Genomic DNA, 16502 nt, shown 5'->3' with positions numbered 1-16502 from the left:
TGCACTTTGCCTTATAAAACACAGTTCCAGTGATAATCTTCTCACCGTATTACCAAGAAACGTGAAATAAAGATTAGAGTATAAGTATGTACCTATGTATGAGGCTGGTGGGAACGGCATATTTGACATTGGGCTTAACTGTTCCAGAAAATATGGTACCAGTAGGCATTCAAGCGAGTAGAATTTCTCCACCTAACAAATACAAAAGCAGTATCACATTTCCATGTCGATGTTCTTACTCCCATTCTTCTCATGCCGCCATTCAACTCCTGGCCTCTTTCTCTATTTCTGCTCAGAGAAATGCTAAGTCTCTGCTCTCTGATGTGACAGGGTGGACGAGAGAGAGCTATGGTGCGTCAATGTTGTTATTGTTGTTGCTTTTAATCTTAATTCTATTATGCCAACTCCACTGAACTTAATTGTAGTGAATACAGAATTACACAATTACCCTCTGTTCTGTTCCTCAGATGCTATATTTTGATAAAATTTACTAGATGCTGCTGTCCCCCCTGAGCCCTGGAAATGGATGTGTGTTGATTTAACATACGTTATAATTACAATTAGAATCTAGCTTACATAATGATAATGTTAAGATAAAATGGTAAGTGTGTCGCGGCAACATGGTCATGCATTTTTAGTATAAGTACATGCTTGGACCAGTATCTGGTAGCTAAATGGATAAGGCACAGAATTTGGGTTAAGCCACAAAGGCTGTTTACGGTTTTACAAATACCTGAAGGGAGCTTAAAGCTAGTGAAATAATATTTCCCCAGTCATGTTTTCAATGGCAAAGTGAGTGAAAGAAGTGGAATGCCTGGTGAAATTGTTTAAAGTAGGTACTCATACAGATACTAAAAGATAAGCACATTGTATTTTCTTGAATACCTGGGTAACTCCCTAAACTCTATCATGTGTATCAGTGATGACAAATTCTCAATTGGGTTTCAGGAGTATAAAATACTATGTATTATTGCAGTGAACTAGATAAAGGAGAAATACTTCTGATTAAAAAGACATCTTATTACAACTAACTCAAACCCTGTAATACATGGTTATAACTACAACATCAGAGAGAAAAATAGGCAATTGGAATGTTTATTCTAAATGTTTATAGTTACGGTATCTTAAGTGTGTCACAAATGTGATTAAAATATTATGATACTATTTTTTGTTCAGTGTTACTATACAAAAAAACATAGGATTTTAAAATTTAAGATAATTATTTTTACCTAATAATTGTTAAGTCACTTTAGAATCCTCAGGACTAATTCCATTAATTACCTCATTTAATCTTTAAAATCACACTTTCAAGTATTTTTCAATTCATTAGTTTGTTTAAAATTGTACCTCTCTTCCAAATATTTCTTCACAACTTCAGACTTGATATCCGGCTGTATGTTCAACAACTCTGCTTGTATGTCAAAAAAGCCCCTCCAGTCTTATACTTCCAAAACTGACTTTCAATTCTCCAAGCTTGCTCCACCTCAAAAGCCAAAACCACACCAGTTGCCCTTGAATGATTCTGATGCACAGTGACCTCAGGTGAGTCAGAGTATGACTGTGCTCCACAGATTTTTTCAGTGGCTGATTTTTTGGAAGTACATCACCAGGCCTCTCTTCTGAAATGCTTATGGGTATACAGAACCTCGAGGCTTCCAGTTAGCAGCCAAGCACATTAACAATTTACAGCACCCAGGAATTCCTGCTTCATCTCAAACCCCTTCCAATTCTGATGATAGTAACATTACCTTTCTAGTTGCATAAGCCCCAAATATTTCATTCATCCTTGTCTGTCCCCCCCCCCCAACCCTTCCTTTATCATCCCACATTCCATCCACCAGGAAATCCTAACTTTCAAAATGAATCACTTCTCAGAACCTCTGCTGCTAACATTCTCTCCCAAGCCACTGATACCTTTTTTTTTTTTTACCTTTTTCCTAGTTGTCTATAAATGTCTCCTAACTGATCTCCCTGATTCCATTCTTTCCACCATACTCAATACCACAGTTAGAGCTATCCATTTAAAACAAGAGACATAAAATGTTAGATCTCTGCTAAAAACCTACCACCAGATCCTTACCTTAGGAGTAAAAGACAAAATGCTTGGGATAGCCTACAAGGCCCTACATAATCTGGCCCCCTATATCTCTGACCTCAACTCATCCTCCTCCCGTTTTCTCCTCACTACTCTTATTTCACCTCTGTGGCTTCACTGATACCCCCCAACATGCCAGCATATTCCTGCCTTTGAGTTTTGACACTGGTTGTTCTTGCTTCCTGGGAGTGGTCTTTCCCTAAGTCCACTCTGTCAATCCCCTCACCAAGTCCTTGCTCAAACATGTTCCTATGAAGTCTATCTTCTGTTATTGTCTATTTCCACACACAAAAGTGTAAGCCAAGAAAGAGAGAGAGAGGTTGTGTCTATTTTATTCACTGACACACCCAAGTATCTAGAAGAGTGCAGTTAGCTGCTTAATAAATATTTGTGGGGAAAAGATTATAAACAAACTAAAATAAAGTTCAAAAAGGTTAAGTAGCTTTCCCAAATTTTCACAGGTGGAAGAGTTGCAATGGAATTCAATCTCAGAACTAAGTGGATTCAAAGCCCACCATTGTTCTCAGCCTCTCTGCTATCTTAAGTCCATGGAATTCATAGTTTGCTTTAGTCAGCGCCTTGAAAATTCACATTCCACTAAATAACATCACTTTCTCTCTCTAGCTCTCTTTCATATATATATATATATATTTATACATGTATATGTAGGTACATACACATACATATAAGTGTGTATACATACATATATAAAAACAAAAACCACCATATGTATACATATATAGACACATACATACATACATATATATATATATACACACACGTATGAAAACCCACTGACGTTGAGTGGAGTACGACTTACAGCGACCCTACAGGACAAAGTAGAACTGCCCCATAGAATTTCCAAGGAGTGGCTGGTGGATTCGAACTGCCAACCTTTTGGTTAGCAGCTGAACTCTTGACTACTGTCCCACCAGGGCTCTAAAACTCACTGCCGTTGAGTAGATTCCGACTCATAGCAACCCTATAAGACAAAGCAGAACTACCCCATGGGGTTTGCAAGGCTATAATCTTTATGGAAGCAGACTGACACATCTTTCTCTCATCGGGTGGCTGGTGGATTTGAACTGCAACCTTTGGGTTAGTAGCTGAAGGTGTAACCACACACATATACATATATAACCAAAACCAACCCAAGCCCATTGCCTTCAAGTCAACTCCAACTCCAAGTGACCCCATAGGACAGAGTAGAACCGCCCCTATAAATCTTTACGGAAGCAGGTTGTCACATCTTTTTCCCATGGTGGGTTTGAACTGCCGATCTTTTGGGTAGCAGCCCAGTATTTAACCACCGTGCCACCAGGGCTCCTATATACTTACATGCTGTCATTGTTGTTAGGTGCCATTGAGTCAATTCCAAACCACAGTGACCCCATGTGACAGTGTAGAAGTGCCGCATAGAATTTTCTTGGCTGTAATTTTTACAGAAGTAGGTCACCAGGTCTTTCTTCCAAATATACTTATATACACGTGTATAAATTTTCCATTTAAACAAAAGAAACAAAAAACGGAACCCAGCTTGGATTACTATAGTGATTTAAAGCCAATTTAGCAATAGGGATTTTAATACTAACATAATAATAAAAATAATAGCTGTAAAATTTATTGAGCACCCATCATATCTTAAACTCAGAGTTAACATATTCCCACTTACATTCCATGCAGTCCCCATAATTCTTCTATCGGATAGGTACACTTTCCTTATCCCCATTTCAAAGACAAGGAAATTGATGAGACATGATGTACCTGTTTAGTCCAAAAGGTAGTAAGTCCAGAGTGTAGATTTAAGCTCGGGTCTGCCTAACTGCAGAATTTGATTCTTAACTCCTACATGGTAACTCAGAATTCCTTTGATAGGGTGTGTTTTCTCCTAGAAAACACCCCCAGTTATGTCTGCTTGTGCTTCAGAACATTGTCAAATCTGAAATGTGATAAAAATGTTTAAATAGACCTGGATCAAAGGAGAATGAAGAACACCAAGGATAGAAGGCGATTACAAGCCCAAGAGACAGACAGGGTCACATGAACCAGAGACTACATCATCCTGAGGCCAGAAGAACTAGACGGTGCCCGGCTACAACCAATGACTGCCCGGACAGGAAACACAACAGAGAAACCCTGAGGGAGCAGGAGAGCAGTGGGATGCAGACCCCAAATTCTCATAAAAAGACCAGACTTAATGGTCTGACTGAGACTAGAAGGACTGCGGTGGTCATGGCCCTCAGACCTTCTGTTGGCCCAGGACAGGAACCATTCCCGAAGCCAACTCTTCAGACATGGACTGGACTGGACAGTGGGTTGGAGAGGGATGCTGGTGAGGAGTGAGCTTCTTGGATCAGGTGGACACTTGAGACTATGTTGGCATCTCCTGCCTGGAGGGGAGGTGAGAGGGTGGGGGGGGTTAGAAGCTGGTGAAATGGACACGAAGAGAGAGTGTAGGGAGAGAGCAGGCTGTTTCATTAGAGGGAGAGTAATTGGGAGCATGTAGCAAGGTGTATATGGGTTATGGTGTGAGAGACTGACTTGATTTGTAAACTTTCACTTAAAGCACAATAAAAATTATAGAAAAAAATGTTTAAATAGTATTTTAAGAAGTGGGAATATTTTCATCTAAACAGAAATGCAGAAGGGCAGTCTGAGCCCTTCTAAGCGGCTTCATTGCTTCCTTCCATCAAGAACAAGAGAAAGAATCAGCAGCCGCAGAATGGAGAAAACACACAGCAGCCAGAGATGGAGAATTCTGTAAATGACCAATTATAAAACTATTAAGCTGCAGCACTTTCATAGCAAGAGGCAAAATAATCCATTAAACTGAGAATTCTCCTACCCTCACTCCAGGGCCCACACAAACATTAATGTTGCATTTATTAGGATGTACTTCCTGTGCTCTATCAACTTGACTTCCAGCAATTGTATTAATATAGCCCTCTCGCATTGCACATATATCTGAATGATGAATTTCCCCACTTGAGGTTTGCAGAAAGAGTGGAGTGAATGAAATAAAGTTTAGGAAGAGCTATCATAATCCATAATGATGGGCACTGAATCAGGACAAGAGAAACATCTTTTCTCATTTATTTGAATGAAAAGCCTGCTGTATATTTATTGTCTTCATACAGGACTACTTGTTGAATAATGGAGAACAGGCATCTTTCATTTGGAGACAGGCATTTGTATGCTCAAGTTTCCTTGGGCTTACAAAACTAATCTTGTTTCAGAACTTAAAATATATATATATATATATTTCTATAAATAGATGTGGTTCATCAATCAGCAACTTTGAGATCTTCTAAAGCAATAGAATTTCTGGGCAGGCAGTGCTACAATTATTTTAAACATTTCTGTATGTATTGAGCAGTCTGTATAGTATTAGCAACCTGGGTATTGTCGCACAAATCTAGGTTGGAATCCAGACATTGCCACTTAACGATTACGTGACTTTGAGCTATGACAACTACTTTCCTCAGCTGGCCAATGAGTATGATAATATGTGCCTTATAGGGCTTTTGTGAGAAGTCAATGGGGTGAAATATTTATAGTAAATGGTATAGTAGCTCAGGGTAAGGACTTAATAAACAATTATTATGACGATCACTACATTATTGAAAAGAAATTAAAACTCCTATCCTCATAAAATGAGATATGTATCCTATATATCACTGTGATTTAGTATGATTTACTTTTGGCCTTACAACCTAATAACTTGATGCAAGAAACATTTAGTAATAAATACAAGTGAAAGGAGGGCAACTGTCAAAACATGGAAATATCCTAATACTAGGTATGGCTGGTATAATACTCTTCTCAGATAAATATTTACCTGGTTAAAAAAAAAAAAAAAAGTTTTATTCTTCAGGTTTTTGTTTTGTTTTTAATGTGTCAAGCCAATTTGCAAATTCGTCTATTTGCTGCATCAATGACCTCTAAAATAGTGATCATATGTTCAATTTCAGTTGTTGGGAAAACTTCTTAATTCCCCATTTAAAGTAAAAGGAGGGAGGAACAGAGTTAGGCCTGTTGCTCACTGTAGAGTGACCCAGGAGTTTAATGTAGTTTGTACTCCATTATACCATGAAAGAGCTTCTGTGCCCTGGGAACATCAACAAGAGATCTGCTTTAATGAAAGGAACTGAGTGTGGTTGCAAAGCTTCCAAACAGGAGGCCCACAGGCTGCAGTTTACATCACAAGTGTCTCCCCTCTCTCTCAACAGAATCAAGAACACAAATGCTTTAAGTGATTACAGGAAACGTTGCTATAGATGTAGAGCTTTGAACATCCCAAATCTGGGCTAGAAGGTAAAGAAAACATGGCTTAGAAAGTAAAGAAAATTCAAATTATTATTATTTTTTACTTAAGATAGGGGATCGGCTGCTTCAGCTATGATGGTGTCAATTACACAAATTCAAGAGAGTCAATGGACAATTTTTAAGAAAATAAGTGTAATCAGGGATGTATCTAGATTCAGGTAGAGCTGGATCTGGACATTCTAGAATACCCCCAGGGCTCTGGGACTCTTTCCATCACCCAGCCCTAGTTACCTCTTCATGCCTTTATTCCACAGAAAGGCTCTTCCTGTGTTGGATGCTCACTGGTAGTCCCAGAATCATATCTCTCCAGCTTGGAAATTCCAAGGAGAAGTGAAAATTTCCCTATTTTGCTCTGACAGAAAAGTCTTGGGGAGGATGCTGATCATCCTGGCCAGGGTCAGATGCCACCACCTGAACCAATCTCCTGCTTTGCTTCACCTGATTCAGGTGACTCATCCTGAAGCAGGACATCAAGATTAACATTCTTACTTGGAAATTTTCCCCAAAAAAGCCTAGTGTTTTTGCAAGATGAAAGGGATAGGACACAAGATAGACGAAAGGTATGGCTGCTACAGTTAACCACACAGTTCTTATCGCCTACCTGTACCCTATGACCATGAAGTAAGCAGGCCCAGGAGGCCATTTTCCTCACTAAGTGCCTTGATAAATATGAGTTGAATAGCAAATCAGTGAAATAAAGGAATAGTCTGAAAATTATCCCAGACAGCCAAAGTTTTCTTTTTCAAAATACAATTTTGAAAAAGTTTCCCCAAACTCACTTTAAGTTCAAATTAACCCACTGCCGTTGCGTCGATTGCAACTCATAGTGACTCTATAGGACAGAACAGAACTGCTCCATAGGGTTTCCAAGGAGCAGCTGGTGGATTTACACTGCCGACCTTTGGTTAGCAGCCATAGCTCTTAACCACTGTGCCACCAGGGCTCCTAAGTTCAAAGTAGCAGCTGGAAATATATGTTGGAGGGTTTTAGCAAGAGCAGTTTTCTCCAGGTTAAACTGTTACAAAGAGATTAGATACTTGTAGAAATCACCTTTTTTTAAGAAAAAGAAAAGAAAAATCCGATGAGATTTAGAAAGGTTGAGTGACTTATGTATGGTGACACAGCTAGTTAATGGCAGGAGAGAGACTAGGACACATTTTACAGAACCTTGCTACCCACATTTTATGCTATCATCTTTTAAACCCAAGGGACAACCTGCATGTGATTCTGCAGGTAGAATTGCGATTTGCTAAACTCTAAATTTTTACAAAGTAGGAGTAAATGCATTCATTATTTCAATTATCCTTGAAGAGAATGATGCCCAAAGGCTTGCTAATGCTATGGGAATGTATACATAAAATACATGTGGATGTATCTTCAAATACAGTATGTGCATGTCTTGGTTCCTTCCCTCTCTGCTCTTTTAAAAAATGCCCCTTTAAAAATTGCCCACTCACCATCTGTTAGGTAAATTTCATGCAACAGTAAATGTGGGGGCAGAGATTGTTATACAGACTATTCCAAATGGCACTGGCACTTATATTTATGAAATTAAAAAAAAAAAAATAGTATGTTAGGGTGTGATTTTTTTTTTTAAATTTACCCCACTATAGTAATACTGCACCACCCCAGGTGCCTAGTTTTATCCAATTACATGAATTCACAACGATCGAATGAACTAGGTACCTATGTACAAAATGTTGCCCCAAAAGTCTGAGATTATATTCAAGCTTCGGTGAACCCAAAGAGGACACTGACAAATTACAAATGTATTTCATCTATGTACAAGGTCCACATGCTTAGATTCACAATGAGCTCCAAGTAGGGTCAAGTTGACCACTTTTTTCCATCTGGTTGCTTTTGGGGGAAAAACCTGAAACAGATGTTATTCAATTCCAACTGTACAGTTTAGACCCTGTCACTACACATGAAATACTATTCATTCAGGGTCAGGAAGTATCCAGCATAACTTACACTCTCAGGGCATTTGCTCTCAATTCACTAACAGAGAAGCCTTGAATAAAAATCCCCCCATTGCTTTCCACTCTTATGTATCTTACTTATAGCCCATAAGACAGTGGCCAAGGTGGCCTATCCTTTGGCTACCATATTATATAACCTCACCACTTTAAGCCATTCCCCACACTGTGGTTATTTATTTTTTAAATATGTTACTCATAGTCCATATGAATTTATGTTTAATCTTTCTTAGCATTAGCAGAGTATTATTTTGTACAGGCTCAGAAACAAATCTCCCGAAACTCCTCCCCTGATGCTTCTTTGAGGCTGCAAATGTATTGCAGAGCAGTAGCAGTGACTTAATTCTAGTTGGCAGAGCCTGGACCACACACTGATTTCATTAGCCTTGAATTCCTGCATTTGAAAGACTCACTAGATATGATTCCTAATTTCAGACATGTCATTTACTAACCAATTCAGTGTGGTTATAATAAAGGGTGAGAGAAGACCTGCTCAGCTCATAGCTTTGGTCTGGTATAACCCAGTGCCCTCGAGCCGATTCCGACTCATAGCGACCCTGTGTATCAGTAGGCAAATAAGAATCCGAAGTTATAAGCACTATTTGCATCTGAGTAGTCATTCTTGCCCAGGTCTTAATTATCAAGAAAGAACTTCACTCCAGGCTTTGCAGGGGCAGAAGCATTTGTTATGTCAGTTACTATCTTATCAACCCTCTCTTGCCCACCTCCCCCCATACAAATTCCTAAATATTCCTCCCCCTAGCCTAGAGGCTTGTCTCACTTGAGATATCAAGTGGTCGGTTTGGCATAATCCTCACAAAAATCCCACAGGGACAGGGGGGAAAAAGAAAACTAAAATCACTGGAGAGATAGGAATTCAGTCAATTCAAGAGTTTCTTTTATATAGGGCAATCTTAATTGAGCTGACCCCTGGGATCCCGCAGCACATTCACCTGTTTGTGGTCCTTTCCCTCAACCCCTAACTGACTGTGCCTTTCAACAATGGATCTGTGTGTCACTATACTCTCAACTCCTTTTGCAGGCCTGCAGAAGCTGGAACACTGGGGACTGGAGATGCATGCCCGGGGTTTCTAAGATCGCATGCACAAAAGGCCACTCACTGGAAGGGATTTTGGGGATATAGGTACTTTCCAGCATGGGCAATGGTTAACCAGGTATCCATACCAATGGCAGGCAGTTCTATACAGCTTGCAGCATGAGCTACAAGTTGCTGTATTCCTCCTACTCCCAGCCTCTTCTCAACAAATGCAGGTGAAAACTGGGGCTCTTTTCTCCCTCAGCTGTTCATCCAACATGAATAGCTGCAATTTGCAAATTAGAAGAAAATGACAGTGTTGTCTCTGAATGGTTTCGGTCCCAACCCACACTGCTAACACTGGCATTCTGTTCCTTTCTTTCCCAACCCTGAGAACGGTGAAAACAAGTGTGAGGCAGTAGATTTTTCCCTCATAAGTGCCTCAGGTTCACACACCAGAGAAGGAATCAGCTCCCCCTGGAATCCTTCTCAGTCAACACAGTCCTTCAGCCTAGTCAGCAATCCCGTCTTTGACTTAAACCGTTCACTCTTTTCCGACAAACAGGCCCAGCTGCGGCACTGCCCATCCTCTGAGGGAAAAAGAGAAACAGGCAGCAAAATAATCCTAAAATGCTTGATGCGAAACATTCCCTCAGTCCCCCAAGGGCTCCAGGAAAATGCTGTGACTCTCTCTCTCAGTGGGTCTCAGGTAATGCCTCTGACCCTGTCCTCTCCTGCACTGCTCCCTCAAGTTGCCTAGCTTTAAGTTCAGAGCTGAAGGAAGTCCTCCTGGGTTTTGCCTACAGAGGCCCAGGCTCTTCCGCAAAACAAACAACTCAAAGAGAAGGCTGCCACCCTCAAAGCACTTTAGGGTTTGCAAATATCTAAGGAACTCCACAGAGCACACTCAGGAGGGGTTAGGGATGCTCAGAGCAACAGAGGGGCCATGCTGGGTTCCAGCCTTGGACAGGCACTCCTCCTTCTGGCACAAGCACAAACTTCACACTCCTGGGAGCTGAGGTGGTGACAGCCTGTATTGAAGAAGGAATCTCCCCTCCCCAAACTCAACACCCTTAGGGAAAGCACTTGGGAGGGAGCCAGTTCTGTACATACGGGGGAAGGAGGCATAAAGATGCCAAAGTCAGCCCCCACATCTAGGAGGGGATTAACAGGGTCTGGGTATCACTGGGCAGGGAGAGAGCCAGCCCCATTAGAAAAGGTTCATGTCAAGAACAGAGATGAACCAAGAACTTGGGGGTGGGGGTACAGAGAAAGAAGGGAGACTGAGACTCAAAAGGAGGGGGAAAAAAGAAAAAAACAGAGCAGCAGAGCAGGGAAGCAGACAGAAAGACAGATACTCAGAAATACGGGAAACACAGAGAAGGGAATTCATAGTCATACTGGCAGACCCTGAAACTCAATTTCCTCTCCCTAAAGCCATCCGTTTAAGCCCAATGCAGCACAGAGCCACTGGGCACAGGCTGCGGGAGCAGGCGCCAAGGGAGCACTGCGGTAGAGCCCCACCGCTCAGCTGCCCCGGATCCGCCTTCCTCGGTTTTTCGCCATCGCCCTCCCACCCGGAGCTGGAGGACCTCAGGGCCCTGCTCAGCGCAGCCTATCGCCTCCCTCAAAGCGCCGTCCTGCCTCCCTCAGGGAAACATCCCCGGAGCTAAGGAGTGAATTGGGGTCTGCGTTTGGGAGGTAGTGGGCGAGGTGGGGCGGAGGGAAGAGGCAGCGAAAGCGATTTGGTTTTGCAGTTCGTATGAGCTCATCCCTGGGCTGAGGTCTGAAGTGGAGGGAGTGTAAAGCTGAGCGCCCAGCTCCTGCCAGTGGCCGGAGTGCCAAATGCAATTTTAGAAGGTGCAGAATTGCCCGGAGCAAAGCAACTGGGGGTCAAGTCTGCGGGTGATTTCTCCCCACTTGGGGAGGATACCCGCGCCTCCCGCTCCAAACCCTGGAGGAGACAGGCTATACAGGTCGGGAAGCTCAACGCGAGGAAAACGCCCACGAACATCCAAACCTAGGTTAAGACCTAGTCTTCGATTTAAGAAGTGTCTGCTAAACCTTGTCTCGAAATTTTCCCAAAGAGCCGGGCTTGCCTGGCCGCTTTAGAGTGGGAGGCTGGGGAGTTGGGAAATGCCCGGTTTCGAGTCCTCCTCTCATCTTTCATATTCCATGCGGCTAACCGACTTTCACAGGAGCCCGGCACCTTTACAAGCCTGTTTTGGACAATATTTCACTCTAATGCAAACCCATTTAAATCATCGCCTTGTTTTTCGCAGATTGCTTCCTGTAAATGGGGCCGTAAATCCAGGATGCCAAGTTGGACGGAGTGGAGCGCGGAAAGGGGAGAGATGGAAGGGATATGAACCAAGCAAGGAAGGTACCTCGTCGGGCGGGGTGGGAGAGATTCGGCAGGCTCTCCGGGGTGAAAATGTGCGAAGGCTGACCTGACCCCTCAACCCGGGAGTCCAAGCCAGCTTTTAGGGTTAAGAGCGCAGGGAATTACAGCACGCTCCGCCCGGGAAGGAGCGCCCCCCTACCTGGAAAAGCCTCAGGATGTTGGCTACCATGATGGAGACGGAACTCCCCGAAGCCCCAATCACTCCAACTACTTTCTCAGGCTTGACGAAGACGGGGGGCTCGCCGTTGGTGCAGCGCACGTCGGAGGTGTCCTTTTGGATGAGCGCTTGGACGAAAGTGAGCGACTGCTCGAGCGCATAAGTGTCCCTGGAACAAGTGTCCAGGATCCGCGCGCCTAGCGTCACGTTGGGCAGCAGGTTGGGATCGCTGTTGATCTGGTCCAAGGCGTAGAGCATCGCTTCCAGCCTGTGGATCCCGTTCTCCCTCTTGATGTCGCCGCAGGGCACTCCGCTGGGACCCTTGGCGTGCACGGGGAACAGCCCCCCAAGGGTGACGTCCCCCTCGATCCGAATCGAGTGCGGGGCGTACATCTCCTGACCGCGCGCCGCCGCCGCCAGCGCGCACAGGAGCACCTCCAACACGCAGCAGGGGAACTTCATCAAAGTCAGGACGCGGAGCAGCTTTCCCCGCTGGACCATGCCGCTGGGGCTGCTGCGGTGGCGGCGGCAGCGCTGGAGGGAACGGTGGCGGGCTTGCCGAGGTCCGGGCCCCTCGGGGTGAGCTGCTCCGGGGAAGCCCAGGGGCTCCGGCAGGCACAAAGAGCAGGGGCGCCCGGGGAGGGGCGGCCGGAGAGGGTGGGGAGGTCCCGCGGCGCCTGCCAGCCTGGGACGCCGTGCGCTCCCAGGTTCGCCGGCCGGCGCGCCGCGCTCGCGCACCCCGGCTGGCCGTTCGCGCTCTGCAACAGCCCAGCACTGGGGAGAGGGCAGGGATTGCTATCGCTTTAAATGGTCGTTCGGCTCTCTTTCCTTCTCCTCCCACTCCCTCCTCCCTCCCTTGCTGGCTCTTCTTCTCTCCCCACCCTTCCCAGCGCCGCCCTCCCCCTCTGGTTTGCATCATCACGCAGGGAGGGGCTGCGTACTGAGGTAAGGGGGGTGGGAATGGGTGGGCGGCTGGCTAGGACTTGATGGGGGGGAGCTCAAAAGCCGATTTTCAAGGTCCCCTGGGAATCTAGGGATTGCTCATCCGAGGCGAGAGCTGAGCTTTTGCCCCCAACTCACTGTTGAAGCCTCTTGCCCTCCCGCACTCACACCCGAGTTCTGAGCAAGGATGCAGTGCCACGGACGAGGCGGAGATGTTTGACTGCTCCCAGCCCGAGGTCCAGAGCCCTGGCTCTTAGCTCCAGGAGAACGTGAAGGAGTCGCAAGGCTGAGAAGTCAGGGAAGGAGGCGCGCGGAGAGACTTCAGCCTCTACTCCCGCTCCGCCACTGCCAGTTTTTACTAAGAAAAACACAAGAGCCTGATTCACGACTTAAAGAACCTTTACCCAGAGGCTTCTCTAGAGCCAGGTTCCGGGCTAGGTTGCGGGTAAGCAGAAACCAACACGGAAACGCTAGGAATGGCAGTGTATCCATGTATTGAGGGGTTACTGGTGCCAGGTGGTCCCCAAATCATGGTCCCCGGCGGGGAAACCTCGTCTCCCCCGCCTTTTACTTCCTTTCATCCTAAGAAAGAGAACAACCGCGAACTCTGCAGAGCGCACTTTCTTCCCTGGCGCTGACAGGTGTAAGGCTCCCTCCCACCCTTTTTCAAAGGTACTTTTAAGCTGGTGACAGGATTTTGCGGGTAGAAAACAGCAGGAAAGAGGTGATGGTAGGACGTGAAGAATTCATCGCATTGATCCAGGATGACTTTCTGTCTCTGGCCTGGGGAGCTGGGGGCAAAGTCCCTATGCCTGAGCAGAACGCAACTGCTAATAGGAAGCTATTTTTAAAAGGCGCCCCAGTCTTGGCCCATTAAAGCAACAAGTGGCCCTAGTTCTTATATAAAGTTAATGTTTCTGTTCTTGGGGACGGGAGTGGACTCAAGGAGGTTAAATTCAGACTTTTGCTGGGGCTTGTTGTTAAAATGCAGCAAGACCATATTACACATATTTGGGGGTGGGAAGAAAACCAGACACCAAACTATATTTTTTGCTGCTGTGGTTACTGTACTAAAGTAAAAAAAGAAAGAAAAAAAGTACTGTACTAAAGTAAAGAAAGAAAGTAAACAAAGACCACCCAAAATCAGGAGACAGGTAGTTGATTGCTTCTGCCTCCAGCTACCTGACCTGTGTGTTCTTGGCACTTCTGTTGCCCTGTCTGGGCTTTGGTTTCCCCATCTGTAAAATGATGAGATTGAATTGGATGCTGTCCAAGCTATCTTTTAACTCTCCAATCCTCTGTGAAAATAGGCCATGTCCCTTTGGCCATGGCGCTCTTTTTATACCAATGTCCTCTTGTTGCTTCACGTGTAGGAGACCTGGTTTTTGGATATCCACAGCATATTACAAATGTTTCCTGGTATAGAGGACTTTTTTTTTCCCCCCTTGCTCCTTTTCCTTTTGGGAAAAGTCTATCAATTTCTTTTTAGATATGCGCCTCCTCCACCTTTCAATATTGTGTTTTGACAAGAGCTGACCCACGTTCCTGTAATTCAGGTTGGGCTGTAGTGATCAGTGATCAGTAATTAATTCAAGGGTGGGAATACAGTCCAATCAGAGCCAGTCAGAGGTGATCCTTGGGACTTTTGCTGGAGCAACCAAAGTAGAAGTACAGGGCTTCCACTATCACATAGATCCTCTCCTACTTCAACTGTTCATATTCATCAGATAAAAATGAGTGAGTTAGAAAAAGGAGTCCCTTTCTCAAAACACTTTGCTATCTTTTGGGAAAATCCCATCTCGGTTTTGAGAGAAAAAAACATTTTGCTGCCATCTGCCAGAAAACAGTGCTGTAATCAATATACAGATCTACCCTTAGGTACATGGTGAATATCACCTTTAGATGCGATGCCCTACTAGTCAGGTGCATACCCTGGAAAACTATCCCATGATGTCTCCCACTCCTTTCTGCCAGTCTTGGAGCTGTGAGGATATATACCTGTAGATGTGCCAGGGGTTTCCACATGGAGAGATATAGTAAACGTTGAGATGTTTGAATCCTGGAATAAGCTATGTAAGAGAGTGGAAAAGAGGAATGGGGAGACCTGGTTGACTGAAGATGACCTTTGAGCTCCTGAACCCAGGCATGCCTGAAGGATTGCCTCTAGACTTCTTTTAATTATGTATTTTCCTCCTGTTATTTAAAGCTAAAAGGACTCTTGTCTCATTCACCTGTTCTAATACACCAGATCAAGAAGGGTGCAATAACTGAAATAGATATGCTGTTAAGATAGCATCAGCTACTTTGGAAGGGGAAAAAAGAAGCAAAGCAATCGAAAGACATATTTGGTAACACAAGTACCACAATCCTGGTATTTAAGCATCAACAACAAAATAAACAACCCCTTGCCATCGAGTTGATTCCTACTCACAGTGACCCTATAGGACAGAGTAGAACTGCCCCATAGAGTTTCCAAGTAGTGCCTAGTGCATTCGAACTCCACACCTTTTGGTTAGCAGACGTAGCTCTTAACCACTATGCCACCAGGCATCAGTACCTCATAATACTTGACGGAGACTATATCTGTTATTGTGAGGCTATTTACTGGGGACTTGGTGACACAAAGTATTTGGAGAGTTGGGTAACAGGGAATGTCACTAGGTTTTTCGCCTGTGTCCATGTCTTGGTACATGCTCTACTCTTCTACTTCCACTTCTCTTACACCTGCATCACAGCCTATGATTGCTCAATAAATATTTCTTGGCTAACTGTTGAATGCTGCCTTATTCTGTGTTCTCTCTTTGCTCTGCTCCTTTTCCCCAAACATCTGGTGGCAATCATTATCTTCCTTTTATTGCAGTCATCTGTGTGCGTGCCTTATTTCCCTCACCAAGTTGTAAGATCCTTGAGGGTAAGGGCTGGGTATTATTTATCTTTTTATACCAGACAATACTTAGAATGGTGTTTTGTGCCTAAGAAGCACTCATGTGTGGAATGAATCAGAACTGGTCTTACCATTCTGCACTGCCTTTATTTGCTAGTGAGTGAAATTTAAAGTGCAAGCTCTTTAAGAGCAGAAATGATGGCAGATTAATTGCTGTCCTCTTAGTCACTGTATACAGTTTCTAGCACTTAAAGAATGATTAGAAGATTTTGCAATAACATTATTTTTTTTAATTGCATAAGACTAAATTAGTCTAACCTTCTAGCATTCAATCAAATCTCAGGGAAGACTTTGCTTGGTCCTTTTTGAGACATATGTTCATTACTGAGCCAATCACTTTGGCCATTTCTTTAGGCTGATTTGGGAAGCTCAGGACATAGACCTATTTTTCTAGTCAGGGACTACCACTACCTGAACCACATGGAAACAAGTTTTGTTACCAGAAGAACTGGAAAGTGGTACTGAGCTTGTGAAATCAACAGACATCCAGGACATATGGTATCTGATGCATCATTACACGTTTAGCCATAGTGCACAGGATCTGGCACTTAAAGGTAACACAGTTTGTTTTGTTCTGTTTTGCTTTTGAAATTATATGAACTGAAAAAATGTTGTGCAA

General features: G+C 44.0%; 1 protein-coding gene across 2 annotated transcripts in view; it reads right to left on the bottom strand.

The window, feature by feature from the left end:
* GRM7 (glutamate metabotropic receptor 7) overlaps positions 1 to 12731 on the bottom strand; it is a 1070009-nt gene extending 1057278 nt beyond the window's left edge. For both annotated transcript variants that reach the window (XM_049862738.1, XM_049862739.1), the window contains exon 1: positions 11980 to 12731. In XM_049862738.1, coding sequence (XP_049718695.1) covers positions 11980 to 12498 — 519 coding nt within the window. In that variant the 5' untranslated portion in view covers positions 12499 to 12731. The remainder of the gene's footprint in view (positions 1 to 11979) is intronic.
* Between the last annotated feature and the right edge of the window lie 3771 nt (positions 12732 to 16502).

The sequence above is a fragment of the Elephas maximus genome, chromosome 20, assembly GCF_024166365.1.
Source record: "Elephas maximus indicus isolate mEleMax1 chromosome 20, mEleMax1 primary haplotype, whole genome shotgun sequence".
Classification (NCBI taxonomy): Eukaryota; Metazoa; Chordata; class Mammalia; order Proboscidea; family Elephantidae; genus Elephas; species Elephas maximus.
This window is presented reverse-complemented; position numbering and strand designations above follow the sequence as displayed.